The 21638-nt window shown below is 37.2% G+C and overlaps 1 protein-coding gene across 2 annotated transcripts; it reads right to left on the bottom strand.

The window, feature by feature from the left end:
• Positions 1 to 1545: 1545 nt before the first annotated feature.
• On the bottom strand, positions 1546 to 14216 carry LOC6578432 (protein Wnt-2). 2 transcript variants are annotated; one of them, XM_002004308.4, is made up of 5 exons: positions 12693 to 14216; positions 2925 to 3142; positions 2219 to 2487; positions 1959 to 2146; positions 1546 to 1887 (listed from the first exon to the last, which is right to left on the bottom strand). In XM_002004308.4, the coding sequence occupies exons 1-5, from the start codon at positions 12746 to 12748 to the stop codon at positions 1584 to 1586; spliced, it is 1035 nt and encodes a 344-aa protein (XP_002004344.1). In that variant the 5' UTR covers positions 12749 to 14216; the 3' UTR covers positions 1546 to 1583. The 2 variants fall into 2 exon arrangements, with proteins under 2 accessions (XP_002004344.1, XP_015018630.1); XM_015163144.3 differs by having other exon boundaries at positions 2925 to 3137; positions 12693 to 14213.
• Positions 14217 to 21638: the final 7422 nt, after the last annotated feature.

Raw genomic sequence — 21638 nt, 5'->3', positions numbered from 1 at the left:
CAATTGCTACTATACACGCACACACGCGCTCACTCACACGCACACTTACACTCACGCACACATATCAGCCTACACATATACACATTTAATTTTTTGTGATATTTTTCTAATCATTTTTTCACGTTTTTTTATTGCACAAAATTACGCGAAGCTTTTTTTCATGTTTAGCCTTTTTTGGCATCGAGTTAGCTTTTTTCGTATTTTTTTTTTGTATTGCTGCTAAAAGATACTTTTACAGATACACACACACATACATGTGCGTGTATGTGTCTGTGTGTGTGTATAATCTAACCCAAAAAATTGTGTTGTGCGGCAGCTTGTAGGGCCCGTTTTTCACATATGTATATATGTATGTATATATATATATATATATAGATATATGTATGTATATGTAATTTATTTTTTGGTATTTTGTTTTTTCGGCAACGCCGTTGTCCAACTAACAACTACCCTCAATGTACTGAGCGCTGTTCGCTCGTGTCAGTCGCTGTTATAGTCGACACATATAAGCCATAGCCAAAAACGTAAACGTAGTCGTAGTCGTCCGCTTCGCTCCGAGGTGAGTTTCCTAGTACTGCTGTTGTTGTTGTTGTTGTTGTTGTTGCTGGCAACTATAGTGAAGAGCAGATTCGGCATTTGTGTTCGCTCGGCATTTCCTGATTGCAATCAATGAATTTTCATCGCGCTCGCGCAGTTTTCCCTTACTCTCTCAACACTCACTCTTACTCTCTTACAGTCCATCTCTCCTCTCTCTTTCCCTATCGCTCTCACATTCTCTCTTGGTTAATTGTCTTTGCGTTTTGTATTGTGCGGCTAAATGAAAATTCCAATAGTAAAATATGAAATTCCTTTACAACGGCGTCCGTTACGTTTTCGCCTGCTGACGTTACGTGTGTGTGTGTGCTATAACACTAACACGTAACGGCATTTGAATTGTTACGTTTCGTTTGCATGCATTTTCTTTAGTCTGGCAATGCTTTGCATTAAAACTAACAACCTAAAAGTATGCTACGATTTTTTTAAAGCTAACTTAACACTTGGAACCGCAGCTTGAAATTTTATTATGAGAAAGTCTATGAATATATACAAATATTAATAAGCATTTTTACATATTTTTATTTATAGAAAATTATTAAATATTTATAATAAATATTTTTAAATTAATTTTTATTAGCACTTTTTACATGAAGATTTTTAATAAATTTTGTCATTTGTAATTGCAAAGCTCCTTATGATGAAATGAAGTAAACTCTTCATATATTAAATACTTACTATTTTTATTAATTTAATTAATTAATTATAATTAATTAATATACATATACAAAATTATTTAAACACTCGGGTTTTTAACAGCATACAAACTATTTATTCGTGAATGTCGGTGTTTGAGTGAGACTTACAGTTAGAGTGTGTTTGTGTTTGTGTGTGTGTGTGGGTCTGTAATACATGAAATTTCGCATAATACTAGAAACATTAGAATCACTAAGAACTATTCGTAACTAAGTAATACTAGCAACATTTGCATCTTTTACTGGCTTAGCTGTCTGTCTGTCTGTCTGTTCATTGCAGACAAACTATTTTTTCTATTTACATGTGAACTCTTCGTAACTCTCGTCGCACACCTCGCACTCCACTTGACAGCACCAATGGAACTGGCATCTGCATTGCTGACTTCGCTGTATGTGCTGCGTATTGTGGCCACGCCCACAGCACAAAAGATCACAGCTTTGTGGGCCATGACCAGTACGATTGCAAATGCGACCCCTTGTGCCCAATGTGCCCGTTTGAATGCTGCGCTCACAATAATTGGGCGATGCCTCCAAGTAGATCAGCTCCATGCGTTTGGGCGCCATCAGTGAGGCCTTCTGCGCCATCTGATGCTTCTTTCTGTGAGAGAGTTGTAATGATGAGAGATGAGATGAGAGACTTTATTAACAGGAGTCTTCTTCTCTGCTCACCTGCTTAATACTAATCTCAGTCCACGTTTGCCTCTCAGGGCCTGCACTGTTTTGGCTTTTTGATATTTTTGCATTAGCTTCTCACCAATCAGGCGAAAGGGCGGCAGGCTTTTCCAGCAGGTTTTCATGACACACGAGCCGCTGACGCCATGGCACTTGCAATCAGTACGCAGCAGCTTCTTAACTAGCTGATAGAGCAGGTGGGGGTTTATAAGAAATGTTTATTAAAAATTTATATTCGAATTATTATGCATACGCACCGTGCGCCCCACGCGATTATTATGCAAATTCATGAGCGTACGCGAATCTCGCTCCAATTCACGTGCGTCCATAAATTTCCGCGTATAACGCATACCGAATTCCACATCTGCCGAACAGCCGCCCCACTTCCAGGGCTCCGGCGGCGGCGACGTCTTGTGCCGCACATCGCAGCCGCAGAGCGAAATGTTGCCTCGCGCACAGGCTGCAGTCACTGCATAGGCAGCACCAGCGCTGGCTATTGCATAGGTATAAGCAGCCTCCCTCGAAGCTAGAAGAGAGCGAAGAAGGAGAGAGAGAGAGAGACAGAAGATAGGAGTATATTAATAATAGAGAATATGTCGTAAAGGGACGAATATCAGAAATGCTTTACATAGAGTATACAGGAATAGTTATATAGACATAGAAGAAAGAGAGCGATAAAGCAGAGAGAGAGAGAGAAGAGTTGGGAGTATATTAATAATAGAGAGTATGTCTCGAAGGGACGTATATCAGAAATACTTTATAGAGAATATATAGGAATAGTTATATAGACATATCATAGAAGTTTCCTAGATAAGTATATCGAGAAGGCAGAGCGGATATTAGACAAACTTCGCAGACAGAGTAATATACTCTGGGATGTTTCATTGTTAGCAAATCAGCGAGTATTCTAGTGCTGCATCTCTTTCCACTGCTCTGTATCTCTCTCTCTGTCTGTCTACTCACCGATTGGCACAACATGGGAGAACACATTGCGTTGCCACACCTCCGAGCAATTCCAACGATGGCCACGAAACTGATGCTGACACTCGTGGGCGCCGAGCTGCTGACCCTCACCTAGTGCGATCAGTGCATCGGGCATCTCGCTGCATAGCTGACGTTGACCCATCGTCAGACCGGGTATACGGCCGCAGAGCATGACAGACGTAAAGCTGGATACTAATCTGACGAGAAAGCGGAATGAAAATTCATATATTAATGATAGCCTTCACATATTATGAATATCCTGCTAATGATAGATAAATGCATATGTCTTTTAGTTTCGATTTTTTCTTCTCTTGTCTTTTCCCCTTGGCAAACCTCATCTATGTCTCATGCTTCCTATAACAACAGCAAGAGAAATTCCTGAGCTCGCATAGCTGGCAATTTGCAAGTCATTTATTGGGCACCCCATTAATCCAATTGGGCATTAAGTATAGAAAGCTAGTTGCTTATTATCGTGGATTATGTCAGCAGCTCTGAACTGTCTGGCATTTAAAGCCTTCGATTAGACATGCGAGGTTTTCGATTTGGTCTGGCTTAAGCTTCTCTCCTCATGATTAGACGCTTGAGATGCATATGTAATTATGGCTAATAATATAGCTGGCGGCATTATTTTGACTAAAACTGACAGTAAAACTGTCTACGCCCCCTAAAAGCATGCCACTCACTCACCTGACTGCAAAAAAAAACAAAACAAAAACCAACAACAAATGCAACAACTACAACAGCAACAACAACAGCTTCAATTTGAACGCATTAATCTTGCCTTTGAATGCGGCACATTTGCTTTTTCCATTGGCCAATTGCGACTTTTTTTTTAAACGTTGACTCGTGGCCAGTTCTCAATTGTTGTTGTTGTTGCTATTTTCCTGGCAATGGCAAACTGAAATGGAAATGAATTGATCGCTGGCGGCATTTATTGAGCAGTAAGCACGACTTTTGTTTTTTCATTCATACTATTGAAAAATGGTAGAAGCAGTTGGGTATCATGATTTAGTGACAATGTATACAACAGATGGGAGGAGGCGTGGTCTGTCTCTCAATGTTTGTTTATTCATCTGTCCATTACTCCTTTTGTTCCTCTGTTACTCTAACCATCTGCTCGCTTAGCTGCTTTACCTAGTTCCCTTAAACCTAAATAAAGTCTTTCAAGAGTCATCAATTTTGGTATAGTTTTGTAGTTCTCTTCTAAGTTCAGGGTATTTCCTAGTCATGCACTCCCAGCACTCTTAGTCGATTCATTATTTCTTTAGCCATCGATCGATCCACATTTGTTTGTACATTTATTTTGTCATTTTTCCATATTTAATTTATTGTTTACTTAATACGATGGCGTTTCTGTTGTTGTTGTTGTTGCTGCTGCAGCAAATAGCTGAATAGCATATGAAAATTGTTTATGAAATATCAAATTATGCACTGCAATGCATTTTATTGATGAACGAAGAAGTAAATGAATTAATCTAATTGTATTAATATTTATTTTAAAATCTTAAAACACACAATATCATTCAGAAGGAATGATAAAACCTAAAAAATCCATTAAAGGTTTTTAAATTGAAAAGAGAAAACCAAGAAAAATAAAATGAGCTAAGCTTACTTGCTCCACTTAACCAGTAGATATATATCTAACTTATATTTTAGATTTCTGATTATAATTATATACAATTTTATTAAAGTTCACTTGACTATCTAATACCTGTCTTTAACAAAAACTTTACAGCTATTTTCTTAAGCTTGTTTTCTAAAGATTAAGCAAGTCATAGGCAATAAACGCTCTTGGAGTCGTAGGAAGAGCATTTGTGAATGGCATGTGTAGCTCGTATAGCCACTTCCCACACACACACATTATCACACTCTCAGATAGAATATAGTAGCATTCCATAGCCGCATTCATTGGATGCATAACGAGCAATTGTCTGCATGTCGATTGGCCAACACACAAAAAAGCCAATCAGACAGCTGCGCAGGCGCCCAAAACATGAACAGCTATGCATATTCATTATTTACATATATATGTATGTATTTATTTATATGGAGCTACACAGCTGTGTAATATCCTCGGGGCAGGGACTCGCTGTTGTCAGTCCGATTCGATTTCTGTCTTGTCAATGGGCTGCAACAGTTTTGGCCATTGCTTTCGCCCATGTTTACAACGCATTTTTAATTGGGCCAATTAAATCAATTTACAGAAATTACAAAGTTTACAAAAGAGCGAGAGGGGTGGAGGGGGTAGAAAGTGTAGACAGAGTGAACAAAGTGGATCCACGTCCTCGCCCAAATTAACCCTTCAACTGGCAACTGAAAACTTGAAATGGCCAACAACGACAACGACGCCAATCGACGATCGTTTTGAGTTCAATCTGCAGTAATATACCCTGTAAAGGGTTTAATGAGCGTGTAGGGCTACAACGATCTTCTTTAGTATATGTATTCCCTAATTGTTACAGGACAGACGGCAATAGAATTAAAGCTTAATAAGCCTCTGGAAATGCTCTCTTGCTCACACTTAAACGTTCAACATTTTCTTCATTCTTCATATTGATGCAGGACACTTACAACTACACCTACAGGGTATCCTCTCGGATAGCAGCCATCATTGCAACACTCTTGCTCAATGCCGTTGTTGTTGCTGCTCATGAGTTGTTGTACATGTTGTTAACATGCAGCCGAGGCCCCGAAGACCAAAATTGGTAGTAAACTAATAATTAGGCTCGTTTAACAGGCACGACCACGCGGCGAGCTTGCCAGGATGCGATCACCAGATCGCACAACAACAACGAAGAACTGAAGCAGCAACAGCAACAACAATGAGCCACTGGCTGTTGTGTGGCTGCAATGCTTGAGTGGCCGACGCAAACCATCGCATCACCGAACCACTGAGCCACCAAAACCACCGTTGCCAACCTTCAACTTTAACTTTGTTAAACTACGTTGATCGATCTGTCAGCGCATCCGTTTGTCAGTCAGTCAATAGCTTTTCGTGCGTTCGCACAGCGTGACCGTCATGCCCACCTCAATAACAACAACAGCAACAACAACAACAACAACAAATGGGCAACAGCTATCGCTCTCTTTTCATCGTAGCCTTTTGTTCTTATTTCATATACCCTGAACCTATTGGAAATGTATAAAAAGGGTATATGGTATTAGTTGATGTAAGGGATAGAAGAAGAGCACCAGTTCTATGAAGCATATAGATACTTCCGATAAACATGAGTATATATATGGTAATATATTAGTATAAGAGAAGCAAGTCACACATACAAGAGTACAAGTTCAGAGCAGTATAAGATAATAGTATAAGATAATAGAAGGGTAGAAGAATATAAGTATATAGCATAAGCGTATAAGAGTTTAAGAAAACAATAGACTAATCTTATAGAAATATACGCCTTATTCTATCTATCATCTTCATCTATCTGTCTATATACTATATATAAGGTATGAACTTATAAACTTATCGAAGTTTAGGAGTAGAAAATATGTGAGTATTAAAATAAACTTCGGGTAAATGTAGATACATAAGTATGGAAATAAGACTAGGTGTGCCTTGCTATTCATTTTCTGCCACCATATAGCAGGGTATCTTCTAGTCGAGCAGTGCCGCCTAGACAGCGCTCTTACTCGAGTTTTTTGTGCAGCTTGTGCAGTTTTGTTCCACAAACGCAGTTTTTTCCGCCGTGCCTTATTTAATTTGTCGTTGCCACTTGAAGCGCGTTGCTGCCCCATGCCATGTGGCTCCATTCCGTGTTGCCAGCTGCCGGCTGCCTGTTGCATGTCAACGTCGACAATTTCATCATCAACTTCAGCCGAACCCATCCTCCGAGCCTCTGCATCACTTACGCAGCGTCAACCGACGTCCGAGTCACGTGTACTTGATTTGTGCTTTGTGTTTTGCACCGCTTTTGCTTTTCCTGTTTTTGTTGTTGTTGTTTTTTTTTTTTTTTTCTTTCCTTCATGTTTTTGTTTTAGATGGCCTTACCTCACCTTGCCCTAACCTTAGCTATGCGGCTCTTCCTGCTGCTGTTGGTCTCTTTTATCTTTGGCTCTAGATCGAGGCACAGGCTTTGCGCTTGGGTCTACGCCTTCATTTCGTGACCCTTTTTTCTCTGGCTGTTTTTTGTGTTTTTGCTTTGTTGCGACGATTTAGATTCTTGTTCCCAGCTCAACGTATGATGCGTGAGAGAGCAAGGACCTGTCATGAACTTGATATCAATGATATTGCACCAGGGCTGCCAGGGTTGTGCGGGCGGTCTGACTTAGCAAGCATAGACGAAGGCTCAATTATAAACAGCTCAATTAATTGCTGGAAGTTCAATGTAAGCCATTGGTACTCAAATGTACTATCCTTAGTATATCATCATTACGTCTATTGTCATTGTCATTTTTTTTTTCATTTATTATAGTAAAGTATTAATTTGAGTCTACTTTCTGGACTGCCTTCCAATATTTAGAGATCTTAATAATTTGCATACATTCATTGAATCTTGATAATGCTTAAATCTACTTTGCTGAGTGCCAAACTTTTATGGTGTATATCTAGAGATCATCATCGACTGTGATATATTGAGCGTATAATTTTATAAGAGAAAATCTTGTTTAATATATCACATTTGATACTTTTTCCATATTTGTTCAATACGATAAATCATGAAGGCACAGACTATGAATGATGTCAATGCTGGTTGCCAAATAACTTGTTTAATATATTAGTTAAACAAATAAATAAATAAACATGTCAGGAAAACAATGAAGCAATGCAAATCACCATATATATCGAAACTAAAAAGCGTAGTTCCAGTTTTACGTCTCGCTTTTCCAGTAGCCGACTTCCGCCTCTGCACTAACCATGCAGTTAATAATTATTATTGGTATTTCTTTTTTATTGTCTTCATTACTTTTCGCATTGATGGCATTTACGAAAAAGATCGAAACTCGTTTATATATGTATATATATATATGTACATATATATTTTTGGGCCATCGATAAACCATTGGCCAATCACTGAAATGAGTCGAATATGTGATTTGCTGCATTCGTGGGGCAGCTATCATTAAAAATGGATTAGGCCAGTCGCATAATTTAGCCACAGCGCCAATTAGCAAACGGCTACAGCAACAACAACACTAACAACTGCAACTGGAGCTGGAGCTGGAGCTGGAGTTGAACTTGATGCTGGAAGCTGACTCTTAAAGCCTAACCACTTATATCTCGTCTCCCGAGCATATAAACATAAATGCCTAAGCGCGCACAGCGAGTCAATAAGAAACCAAAAAACAGCAGCAACGACAACAACAACAACAACAACAACAAATACAACTCTTAATGCGCACTTCGGAGGCTCATAAAAATATGACTTTAATATTTTCACGCGCAGGCGTTGCAGAGCAGACCACAACGCAGAGCGCAGAGCACAGAGCGCAGACAAATGCGCGTAACTGGGCCTGCAAACTGGCAGAACTATGGGCAGGCGCAGGAGCAGCGCAACGCATGATACCAAAAAGGGCAGCCAGCCATACACTGAGAGAATATTGGAGGCATTTAAATATTTAAGGAAGGAAAGTTGCTTAATAATGAAGGTTGAATAAATAAAATTGACAAAACCAAACATTTTCAATGTAATCTACATTTGTTACATCATATTATACTATGCTTATAGAATGCTTACCATATAGAGAGCATACAATCAGAAACTAATTCCCAAGAAGGACTAATGCGTATCTTTTGATTATTCATGCATTCTTATAAAGACTCACTTTAAATTACAAACATTTCAGAAAAATATAATAACAGTTGTAAAAGGAATACCCCACATTAAGTCTCTAAACATTTTTCTCCTTGAACTTACTGTGTTGCCCCCTAAACAGTTTTTTTTTCATGTGCATATTTAACGTCTAGGTCTAAGCGACCCACCGCTGTGCCAATTGCCTTATCTTGAAAACGGCGGTGGGTTTTATTTTGTCTCTAGTAGCGGCCGCTTCTCAACATTAAAGTAGACCTCAAATTATATGTTCAATGCCAACACATATCATCTGGACGTATCTGTATCTGTATCTGTATCTGTATCTGTATCTGTATCTGTATCTGTATCTGTATCTGTATCTGTATCTGTATCTGTATCTGTATCTGTATCTGTATCTGTATCTGTATCTGTATCTGTATCTGTATCTGTATCTGTATCTGTATCTGTATCTGTATCTACATCTACATCTCCATCATCCATATATATCTGTATCTACATCTCCATCTCCATCTGCATCTGCATCTTTAACTGCATTCTTCTTGTTGTTGTGGACCTGAACCTGGCGCTTGCGTTGGCCGTGGGTAATTACATGGAACGCTGACATGTTCGTGGCGCTCTGCCCGCTGGCCGAAAATTTACGAGTGTGTAGCCAAAATAAAGCGCCAATTGGAGGCGGAAGCCACAAAGCCACATTAATTCAAACAATGCGACTGACTGCGAGGCCGAGTTCAGTTCAAATGCAAAATGCAGCGTTGGTCTTAGTTTTGTGCGCTGTTTCTGTTTTCAGTTTTCTGTGTTTTGTGTTTTGTTTTGCCACGGCATTTGAAAGTTTGTGGCCTCGTGTCCAGCTGCAATGTAAAGTGGGCGGTGCCGGGGCACTGGCAGCACAGCACACAGAGTCAAGCCCAAACTAAAAGAAAACCCATAAAAGCTGTTCAACATGCCATCAATAAAAAAAACCAAAAGGAAAAAAAGAAACAACAATGCATAAAGCGAGCCTTGGCCAAGAAAAAGAGAGAGAGAAAAATATATGTCGCTGCCACGGCAAATGGCAACAATTGTACTCAATCCTGGCAAACAGCTAAGGCTGAAAACGACGAACGACGTAATTGAGCCGCGAAAGACGTATGACCAGGGTCTCCCTAGCCGAATGGCAACAGGTAAGGCCAAACGTATCGTTCGTCATGGGCAATTGGCAAATGTAGCCACAACAAGCTGACCAAATGAGAGTCGCAAACCAAGAGCCGGCCAGCCAGCCAGCTGCTAGCCAGACAAACAGACAGATCAAGCGCAGATAGTTTTGTTTGTGCTCGAGTCGATCACTCATCTAAAAGTACAAAACGATCCGCCTGGCAAGCAATGAGCACCACCAAACAGCTCCCGCGCCGGCGCAGACGCAGGCGCAGGCACAGGCACAGGAACCACTTGAAAGGCCATTTTTGGACTTGTAACTGGCAACGACTTACGACGATCTTGATCACAATTTGAGCGTTTGTCTGCACGTTGCAAGCTCATGAGCTTCAATTGTTCAAGGCATGTAACAAGCCCCTCTCTCTCTCTTACTCACACACTCTCTCTCTCTCTCATCTCTGATTTTCTCAGTCTCTGTTGGTCTGTGTTTCCTGTTTGTACAACATGCCATTTGGAGCGCTTTAAGATTGTGCAGTAACCCCAATTACAAGCGATGCTGCAGTTTTTTCTGGGTTAAGACCCTTTTGTGGGCAACCTGTTAACTGGTCAGCAAGCCTTTGCATACCCTCTACTCATTACAAACAAAAGGAAAGTTGGGTATGCAGGAACTAAGAATGAGTAATGAGGGGTAATATCTACTTAGTGATATTAAATCGCTTTTTGTAATTTAATCGATGTTAACAGCCTAAGATTTCTTAAACTTTCTCATAAGCTTTTTTTTAAAACCCCATTTAATCAAATCGATTAATATTGATAACCATTTTAAATATTTATGTATGATATCATTTAAATCTATAAACATTTTTATAAATTGCCAACTTTTATACTAATCGATGAATATAGAATCTCTGGGTTGGCCTTTTTAGTACTTTAAAATTCAATAGATCAAGTGCATAGCTTGCTCCATTCTCTGCCTCTCTTCTGCTGATTTCATATTCTATTCGTCTGCAGGATATTTTCGAGTCTGGCACTCTCTTTGCTAGAGCACTCTTACTTGTTCATAGCTGTTGTTGTTGTTGCTGCTGCTGCTGCCGATGCGCATTGTTGTTCAGCTGGCCGCCACGGCGGCGGCGTAGCTGCCCACAAGACCAGCCCACTGGAACAATCCCAAGTCGAGAGGCTGCCGACGCCGCCGTATCTTTTAGATACTCGCAACTGACTGCGCCAAGGCAATTAGATAGCAGCCGAAACACACAACACACACAGAGAGTCGGGCACGTTGATGAGTTTATGGCAAAAATTGATTTCCAGTTGTCGTTGTTGTTGTTGCTGTTGTTGTTGTTGCTCCCGTTGCTCCTGCTTTAGCCAAGTTTTTTGATTGGCAAACTGTGTTTGTCTTTGGAAAATGGCATTCGTCGTAACTGCCTCACACACGCCCGTCTGTCCGTTTGTCCGTCGGTTTATCCGTCTGTCATGCTGTCCGTCTGTCAGTTGGTTTTAGTTGCTGTTGCCATCATTTAATTGCTCATTTTAATGAGATTTTTCAGCGTTTTTCCCGCTGTTTTCTGCAGTTGCTGTTGTTGCTGTTGTTGTTGTTGTAAGTTATATTGCCTGTTTTCCACTAGAATCGACGATCGACGAGATCAGCAGCTGAGCTGTGATTGGGCGTATTGTGTTTGGGCGTCTAGATAACAATTTACATACAACTCCTTGTAATTTGCCCCCTCTCACTCTCTCTCTCTGATTTTTCTTGTCTCGTTACTCCGATAAAAATTAGCGATTCGCTGCGATCTTAACTGTTGCTTTGTTGAGATCGAAAGGAAACAGTTGTCAACAACGGCGCGAGATTTGATATTGATAAGCAAAAAGAAAACGAGAAAGCAACCAAAAAAAAATCGGTTGAGTTGATATAACTAGCTGAGACAGTATGTCAATTCACATCCAATACCCTGGTTTTCCTGAGTTGCTTCAAATGTGACTTTAATATCTATTTCTGATTAAGATAAAAAACATTTCAGCATCTGGTTTCAGTTGAGACAAGCAGCAACAATTTTACAGAGCTTTTATTTATTTTCTAAGTTCAAATTATTTATCTTCTTTCAACAATGGATAGTCAGTAAATCATTTGATTTGATTAGTAACTATATATTTTTTAGGATGGGAATCCAATTTGCAATGGAAGAATTAGTGTATATATAATATTATCTCATCTTAGTCGAAAGATTTGTTTCTCAGTAATATAGGTTGATAGATTGGTCAATAAATTGTGATTATTATCTAGCAGTTGATCTTAACCATTCAGTTATTACTGTAGATAGATGCAGATAGATAGGTGGAGATAGATGTTTGTGGGGGATAGACAGACGTAAAGATAGAGAGAGAATCTCCATATCATTAAAGACAAATAGATGGATACTGATATTGGTATAACAGAATCAAAATAGAGATGATTTGAGATAGAGCTATGCAACTCCATATAAATTTAGCTTTATTTTATAAGATATATAACAATGTACGTATCCTTATATTAAACATGTATTTATCTTATTCTCCCTACTTAAAGTAGGTGGACTTTTTTAGCTTTGTCTAAAAATCTAAAGAATCACACGATTAGTCAAAGAAGCCAGCCACTGTTCTGTGCCCACTAATACCTCTCTTTTGTCTAAGTCCATAAAAGAGTTCTCAAGCTATTTAGAACACAATTTTTGTCGATAAATAAGAATGAAAACTGTTTAGCATAAAAACAAAACGTTCGACGATCGTTTCTATATTGAGACGGCGGCTTTCATTGAAAGAATGAAGCCAAGTGATCGAAAAAAAGAAAGATTTGTTGTTGGTTGTTTTTTTTTTACTATACCTTATTTCCATAATCCAGAGTAAGTATATTAAAAGTTTGTTGTGTATTTTCCACATGGCTACGCCGTTAAAGAAAATGAGCAAGCACAAGCACGAACACAGGCACGAACACAATCACGAGCACGAACGGGAAGGCAAATAGAAATACAATAATTCTTCATATTCTTTTCATGCTAAATGCGCGGCTCGGAAACTTAAGAACTCGCCATAGAAAATTTGTTGAGCTTTGCACCATATTTTTTATTATCGTTTGTATATATATATCTATATATATATATATATAGATTTTTTACTGATGAATTGCAGACATTGGATAGCTTTTTTTATTATTATCGAGCTCAAAGAGCAGACGACAGCAAAAGTAAACAAACTGAAGCTGCAGATCGTAGACTGAGTTTGAGTTTGAGTTTTGAGATTGCCGAAATAGTTGTTGTTGTCGATGTTGTTGATGTATTTGTCCATATGCTAATTAACACCTTCTGTGTAGCGGCATTTTAAATTAAGTCATCGTTCGGAGAGCGCTGAGTTGATGAAGCAGCTCGTTTATCACGTCGCGTCTCGTTGCGATTTCATTCATGCAAAATAACTTGGCCTTAGCAGCGCATCATTCATCAGCGGCAACAGCAGCATCAGCATCAGCATCAGCACCACACGCACCACTCGCGCCACTTGCACCACTCGCACTGATCAGACAGCAGAGACTTGTGCGACTCTGCCACTACACGACTTTTTAATTTATGATAAAGCGCCTGCCGACTGTCACAACCAAATTGCGGCAATAACCATAAACGGCGCAGCAGGTGAAAACTACCAAAAACGAAGAATTCAACAGGTAGAAAGAGAGGGAGCGAGAGAGAGAAGGAGTATGAGAGAGAATGAGAGAGAATGAGAGAGAGAGGGGGGAGAAGAGACACTTTGAAATCTTTGTATCGTGTAAGTGTATTTCGTATGTTGTATGTTAATTCACACAGCGCGAGATATAGATGCCGCAGGAGTCGACATCATCGTCGTCGTCGTTGTCGCCGTTGTCGTCGGCATTGGCATCGTTGTCGGCCTGACCGCTTGAAAGGCTTAGATGGGCTCGTCCCGGGTGCCGAGATTAACATAAATGCGGCTCATTAGTGACACAATTAAAGAGCTGAGCCGACAAAATGCAAAACGATCCCCAACACGCGACGCCACACGGTTTCGATTTCAGTTGTAGGTTTAGGGGTTTTTCTTTCGGTTTTGTTTTTGGGAACCCGGGTCAACCGTTGAACGCGCTTGTCGTATAAGAACTGGCAGACGGCCAGTTGAAATGAAATTCGTAAAAACTATTCAATCAGCTGGCACAGCGAACATGTTTGAGCTGAGTTCGAGGAAGCTGCGCGTGAGCGAGGTTGGCTATGGCAGTTTGTGAAACGTTGAAATGGAGTTGAATACAAGCAGAGACGAAATGAGACACAGTGAAATATAGATAAAAGAACAAAGGCCTAGAGAGAAAAAAAGAAAGAGACAGGCAGAGAGCAAGGCAGAATGAAGACATAATGGAATGGAGAGATAATCAAGAGCAGAAAGACAATAAAAAACAGATGGACAGAGAGAGAGAGAATGTGATAGAAATAAATAGATAAATAAATAAATAGATAGGTAGAACCCGAGAGAGAAAATGAAAGACTAACAAAAGACATAGTTGACATCAGCGGTAGTTGAATTTGTGAGAATCGCATAGGAGAGAAGTGTAAACGAGTTGAAATTAAACAGCAAATCAGCTTTGATATAAAGAAATAAGTACATTAATATATATTTTTATATATAGAAATTAATATAAAAATACATTCGCTCATATATATAATATAGATATATATATTATTCTTGAATTTTAATATCTATATTCTCCCATATTACAGCTCAACAAGCGCGAATTAAGGCACTCCTAGGTAAGTGATAATAATCATAATTTGATGGATTTAAGTATGAGTCAAAAGACCAGAGAATATTACAACCAACCCAATTGGCTCTCGCGCGGCTCCCAGTGCAAATAATTCTGAGTATACAAATCGTAGCGAACCCAAACAGCAGACAGTTGCTGGAGCCCAACTTGTTGAACTGCCCTCTGCAATGTTTGCTGGCAGCTGCAACATGTTGCAAGCGATCGCTGCTTAGCGCTGTGTTACAGGATCCTTTGCACGTGAATTAAGTCCAACTCTGGCATTCTGAGACGTCAGTACGGGGTACCATTAAAGCCCATTATTGTTGGCTGATAATGGCTTGGGAAAGCTTCTCTCACGCTCTTCCTCCCCCTCCCAAGCGGCTCTCTGGCTATCTCTTACTTAAATTGTGACACGGCAATCAAATCAATTATTTATCGATGCGGGTAAAAGTCGTGTTAACGGACCGAGAAGACATTACAGTGGGTTAATGTCAAGAATTTGTGGCTTGCGGCTGAAGGGGGCTGGCAATGTTTCGAGCATTTATCAAATGGCCAACAGGTGATTTGTCAGCGCACTTCACACACACACACACACACACACTTGCACACACCCATCATGTTCATCAATGTGTATTTACAAGTGTTTTTCGTCATTTATTTCTCTTGCTGTCGTTTTTGTTTCTTGTTTTTTGTTTTTACAAATTTACAACTTGTTTAAATTTGCTACAACTACAGCGATTACAGCAGTTAGCAGTTTACTATTTTACAAAAGTGTGTGTGTTTTTTTTCTCTAGTTTTTGCTTTGTATTTTGTATTTGTTCAAAGTGATTTATTGTCGGTTATTTACTGGCCAGTTGTGAAACGCTACGCTACGCGCTTCTGCCACGGTAGTCACAAAACAGCTTGACATTTGCCAACAGCAACAACAGGGTGAGGGCAAAGTGGCTGGGGGAGCTTCAATTAATGCTACCTGCCGTGTCCAAGACAACCAAATGCAACTGCAGCAGCTACTGCAGTAACAACTTCTCTCTCCTTCTCTCTGTCGCTCTCTCTCTCTCTCTCTCTTTCTCTTTCTGTGTCAAACTCTAATGCATTTCTTGGATACGAGTTGTCGCCTTTTAATTGATTTACCATTTATGCAAATTTGAACTTGGCTTTCGTGTTGCATAAATCTCTTGCCATATATACATATATATTAACTGCTATCTGTATATATGTATGCGTGTATTTATTTATAAATATTCGATCTTAGTCTATGCGCATGTAATTGATGACATTTTAAGCAGAGTTTGTCTCATTAAATGCAATTAACTTTAAATACACAATTTTGTTCACCAGCGTTGACAGGCAATAACACAGTTCATAACTCAACAAATCGACAACAACAACAACAACAGTTGGTAATAACAACAAAGATATATGTAGTGTGTTTGTCATGGCCCATTGTCTGCATCGAGTGCTATACTTAGTTTCGATTGTTAGTAACGCTTTTTTATACCCACTAAAAATGTGTATTGATGGCTATGATAGTTTTTTTTCTTTATACATATGAAGTTAATGATATGTTCAGGGTATGTCATAGTCAGTCAGTGTTGGACGTTTGTCAGCTTGGGATTTTATATTGGCAAACGTGTCTCGTCATCAGCTAGCATTAACTGTAATTTCGTTCCTAGAAAGATGAGCCAAGTCCACAGTTCGCTCTTCGCTATCAAAAGCCCTGCGGGGCTCTTACTCTCCCGCTCTCTGTCTCAGTCTGCCCATCTATATTAAATTGCCAATTGTGTTGGTAATCTTGAAGTGCTTAGATTAACAGCTCATTGTCGTGACAGCTGTGGCATTTCAATAAATACTGCATGCCAAAAGAAGACGTGCCAAAGTTATGGGAATTGACGTACGAAGGGAAATATCTGAAGATTTGAGTTAGACATAAATAGGACATTTAGATTTATGTATAGCAATGCTCAGAGTCCGTAAGACTCCTCATTACAGGGTATATATGTTTGCTCATTTGAGCAAAAGTCTTTAGCTTACATTCCACACGTGTGAAGCTTTCAATTAATGTTGATATATTGATCATCAGATGACCCACATACTGTAGTGTCTATTGCTAATAGTATTTACGATGACTTTTATTATGTGCTAAGATTGTTAAAGAAAAAAAACGACAGATACAATATAATTATTTTATGGCAAACTAGCTGCATAGATGTTTTTTACGACAGCCAATCGATTCTTGATTAGTTAGTCACTTTAAGAGCTATTTGATGAGGAATTTAAGCTTATTTATGCGAATGGCTGTTGAATATATTCATCAGTAGCGAAGCTCTTCTATATATAGATTCTAGACGTAGAATCAAGTCATTTTCATATAAATTGAAAATTATTAGTTTCATATCAATCGAGTTTTTAACTTAAGTCTTTTGATATGTGCTCCATTTCAAAAGTTATATAGATTCAGCTTGTGGAACTATTTAATTGATGGGTATTCAAATCGTACTCTCACTGCAATAAAAGCAGCTGCAACTTGACCACTAGACACATAAAAAGCGAGTAAGAGCTGAAGCTACCGACTAAGAAATACCCTAGGAGAAAAATTTTAGTAAACTTTATGTTTGTGGAAATTTATCAAAGTGGAGAAGTTTCAACCCGTTTCAACCTCATAAAATATTGTATACCCATATACACTCATGCTCATATATAACCAGAGTCAACTCCACCTCTCTTTGCTACATTCACTCTAAGCAAAACATTATACCCCATTCACCTATTTCCAATGAGTTCAGGGCATCTAAAAAAAAAATCAGAAGCGTGAAACAATAAAATAATAACTCCGAATTTCCAGCTAATAAACAAATTTGGAGTTCAAATAACAAAAAAAAAAAAAAAAAAAAATTGTGGGCGTAATAAAATCTTTATATACATTTTTATTTCATATATAGCTGGTATTATTATGAATGTTGTTGTTGTTGTTTGTAACAACGGGAATTTCAATAGAGCAACGCTTGGTTTCACATTTCCCGCTTCCGCTGTGTCAGCCAACAGCCAGTGGAACGATCCAATCTGAAAGGCACAATGCAGACGCATTGGCCGGAATGGACACGTAACGATAACAAATCACATCATCTATTGCAGCTAGAGAGGATCACGTGACATGACACGAACTAGGTGTTATATAACGCGAACAAAGTTTATTTTGACAAAAAACAACCATTTATGTCATTAGAATGTAAGACAAAAGCAGATTATCGCTCTGAAAAAAAGTTAGGCATCAAATATTAATATTCCACCTTATGTGAGTCAAGTTTTTAGGCTCCCTTCCATCATAGTCTATAAATAATTACTCAATATGATTTCCGATGCTCTTACTCTTATACTATGAAAATTCTCAAGTCGTAGAACTACATTCTAGAGTATCTAGAAGCCTCTTGAAGCCCATTCTAAAATCAATTTTTAATCGGCTTTATTTGATGTAAATTTCTGTTCATATTCACCTCTCTTACTCACGCTCCCATCTCTAATGACAAATGAGTGCAACAAATCGCATTTGTCATAGATAGAACTGAAGCGAGAGAACATTTGATATGTTGTTTGTATTTAAAATAAATTAGGCTAAATAGCGATTGGCAATAAAACAGGTGTAAATTGAGCCAAGACAGGAAGGCTTTGGGCGTCAGTCCAATATAATGCACAAACAGCATCCAATTACAAGCAAGCAGATTTATATTAACAAGACGTTGCGAATGGATTTGGCATTTCGCATTGTCTACGTAATTAGGCAGCAATGCAGCCAACAGATACGAAAAAAGAGGCTCAAACATGCTCAGGTGTTAATTGAGACAAGGAAAGGTGGAATAGTAAAAAACACACTCTAGCAACAGCTGCAGCCGAGGGCAGGTAAAAATCTAGCTCTTATCGACATGTTGCAAGGTTTTTCTTTTAACTCGTCTGCTGACTTTCACCCTAGCGATAGGCCAAGGGTTAACGGCGCCAGACAAATTGTTCACTAATTGGTTTTATTAAGTTATCAAGAATTAGGAAAAGGGTATCTTAGGGCCTAGGCTCTTAATGGGAGGTGTGACAGGAAACACATGACGTTGATAAGTTCACTTTTTATGCATTGAGCCCATTAAAAATGTGTAAACGGTGCCTGATCTTGTTGGTGGTGTTGCTGACTTTTCTTAAAGATATGTATGTGAGTATAAGAATATCTGTTTAGAAGACTATTATACCATAAGAGTCTAGAGTGGGTGTTTGAGTCTAAGTCTATGAGTATATGAGTATAAGACCAGTATGGGATTATAACAGAATGGATGTGTGAGCGTATGTGTATAAGAGCATAGGAATCTGTCTTCAAGAATATGAGTAAGAGAATACATTTACTCATAGTACAGTTTGGTACAGTTTTTCGAGCACTCCCTTAACTTACTCTCTTTATCATCGTATTCCCTTTGCAAAAAGTAAATTCTCTATAATTCAGTTCAACTAAAGTGTTGAATTAAACTTTATTGAATTTAATTACAATTTTACATAAACTGGAAAGTCGTTTTATATATATAGTTTATATATATATATATATTTTAGCATATAGCAATTATACAATTATTTTTCTTCTCGAATTCACGTTTAATTATACTTGTAAAATGTTACATATATATATATATATAGTTGATGTTGAATATTTCATAAGGTAGATGTATATATATATATATACTTTAATATGTGACATAAAAGTTTTTTGTTTTCATTTGTTCTTGTTTTTGTTAACAATTGCTGCTTCTTCTTGACTTTTGTTTATTTTTTAGAATTCTACAAATTCTGGTGCGAAATTTAAAATATATATATAGAGTAAAGCAAACATAAATTTAGTTGGTGTTTCAATTAAAGTTATATTATCATTTTGCTTTTTCTTAAAGACTTTTTGAAAGTTCTTAGGGATATAGTCTAGCTATAAGAATTCAATCCTCCAATTTATTCTCAACAGATATGTGAATACCAAAAACAATTTTAGCTAGATTAGAGTTGCAAGTATAAAAATGTTTAATCGAATATCAACAATTGGTGTTGTATAGTTTAGTTTAGATTTTTCTTTTAAGAGTTAAGAGTTTTCGTTTTACAATATAACAGTTTTTTATTTTTTTATTTTTTGGTAATGTGGATACTATGAAACTAGCATTTAGGACATTTTTTTTTTATGATTTTAATATGTATATATAATTTTTTTTTAGCATAGACTTATTAAAATTGCTAAGGGATAGATTTTTTATATATTTTTATTTTTTCATTTCAATTTTTTCATAATTAAAATTAAATTGATTTTTATTAGTTTTAAGTTTTTAGTGCCAATTGGCTTAAGGTACTTTAAGTTTTTCTTTTTTTTTTTTTACTAGAGTTTAGTACAGAGTGTGTATGTGTGTGTGTTTGTTTTGTGTGTATGTAGTAGTAGTAGTAGTATTTGTATTAGATTTATATATAGATATATGTGCAAATATTGCAAAGGTTCTTATTTATTTACTTATTTTTTTTTTACATTTCAACAACATAACAAAAGAGCTTTAGATAGTTTTTTATTTCTAGCTCTAAAAATTGATTGCAATTCATTTTTATTATTATATATATTTTTATAAGTCATTAAGTAGAGAAAATCTTTAATTAGTCTTCATTTCAGATTAGTTTCGTTTAAGTACATAAAGTAGTTCAGTTATATATATAGTATATATATTGAAAGAAATGCAATTGAAAAGTTTTAAGAGTAGGTGCGGAAAATGAAGTTGTTTTTTGGTAAGTTTCAATATAGTTAACAATTGGTAATCGATCTATAGAATTGGCTCTAGCTGCAAGCCCGCAACAAATATGTCTAGGGATAGATAGAGTAGATATATATATATAGATTAACTCACAGCCCAAATGCAATGAGTTCTTTCTGCACATGTCGTAGAAATTGAAGTGTGTATGTGTATGTATGTGTGTGGCTGTGTGTGTCTATCAATTCTTAATATTATATATATGACAAGATTTCTTTCAATGTTTACTTTTTCATTTTTCTGAGGCGTGCTGGAGGTATGTCTATATAAATTGTATGTATGTCAAGTTTCACGAGTTTTGCTCAGAAAACGTTGTTATATATACAGTAATATACAGTATATATATTACTGTATATATATATATATTTATATATCTTTTCGTTTATGAAAGCTAACAATGTGGACGGACAAAAATAATTTACAAAAATTCTTGTATTGTTACATTTAGTTTTGAATAGCGAAAATCGACCTTTCCCTAATGTTATCGGTTAAAGATTGAACAGTTATTTATATATATGTATATAGTACGATTTATCGATTGCATGCATAGGATATTATTTTTGTATTATTTTATAATTAATTTTTTATTGCTAGACTACAAAAGTCACATAAAGTTGACAGACTTGGATTTAAGTACTTGCGTTAAACAAATATATATATAGCGCATACCTAATCTTAAAGTACGGTTACAAATTAGAAAAAAAAGGAAATGAAAAAAATGTTTAACGTGATATTTTGTGTTTTTGCTCTATCGATTTTAGAAATCAACAACAACATTTGGACTTTCGAGCTGAGCTTTAAGTATAATATATAATACTATATATATAGCTAGATATTTTCATACATATTTATGATTAAAATCGAGAATTAATGCTTTTAGATATTATTACACGCTGTTTTAGAAACAAGCAGAGCTCAAAATTTAAATACAATTACAATAAAATAGTTTAAAGTTCTTGTTTAGGGTTTCGAATTAGACCTAATTTGATATATATACAAATGTAACTACTAGGCATAGAGCATATATCATGTATATATTTAGAATTATATCTATGTTTTATATTGATTTCTATTATTTGGTTTTAAAGTATTTAAGACTAAATTTCTTTTGCTACACTTGGAGTTAAAAAGTTTTTCGAAGGCTTCGTTAATAAGTTCTTTTGAGTTGACAAATGGAAAAGTAGAGCTCTCTACATATCTCTTTTGCGAAGATTTTTTGTTGCTTTTGTTGTTG

Source organism: Drosophila mojavensis, unplaced genomic scaffold (assembly GCF_018153725.1).
Source record: "Drosophila mojavensis isolate 15081-1352.22 unplaced genomic scaffold, ASM1815372v1 contig_80, whole genome shotgun sequence".
NCBI lineage: Eukaryota > Metazoa > Arthropoda > Insecta > Diptera > Drosophilidae > Drosophila > Drosophila mojavensis.
The sequence above is the reverse complement of the archived record's forward strand: the minus strand, read 5'-3'. Positions and strand labels throughout refer to the sequence as shown.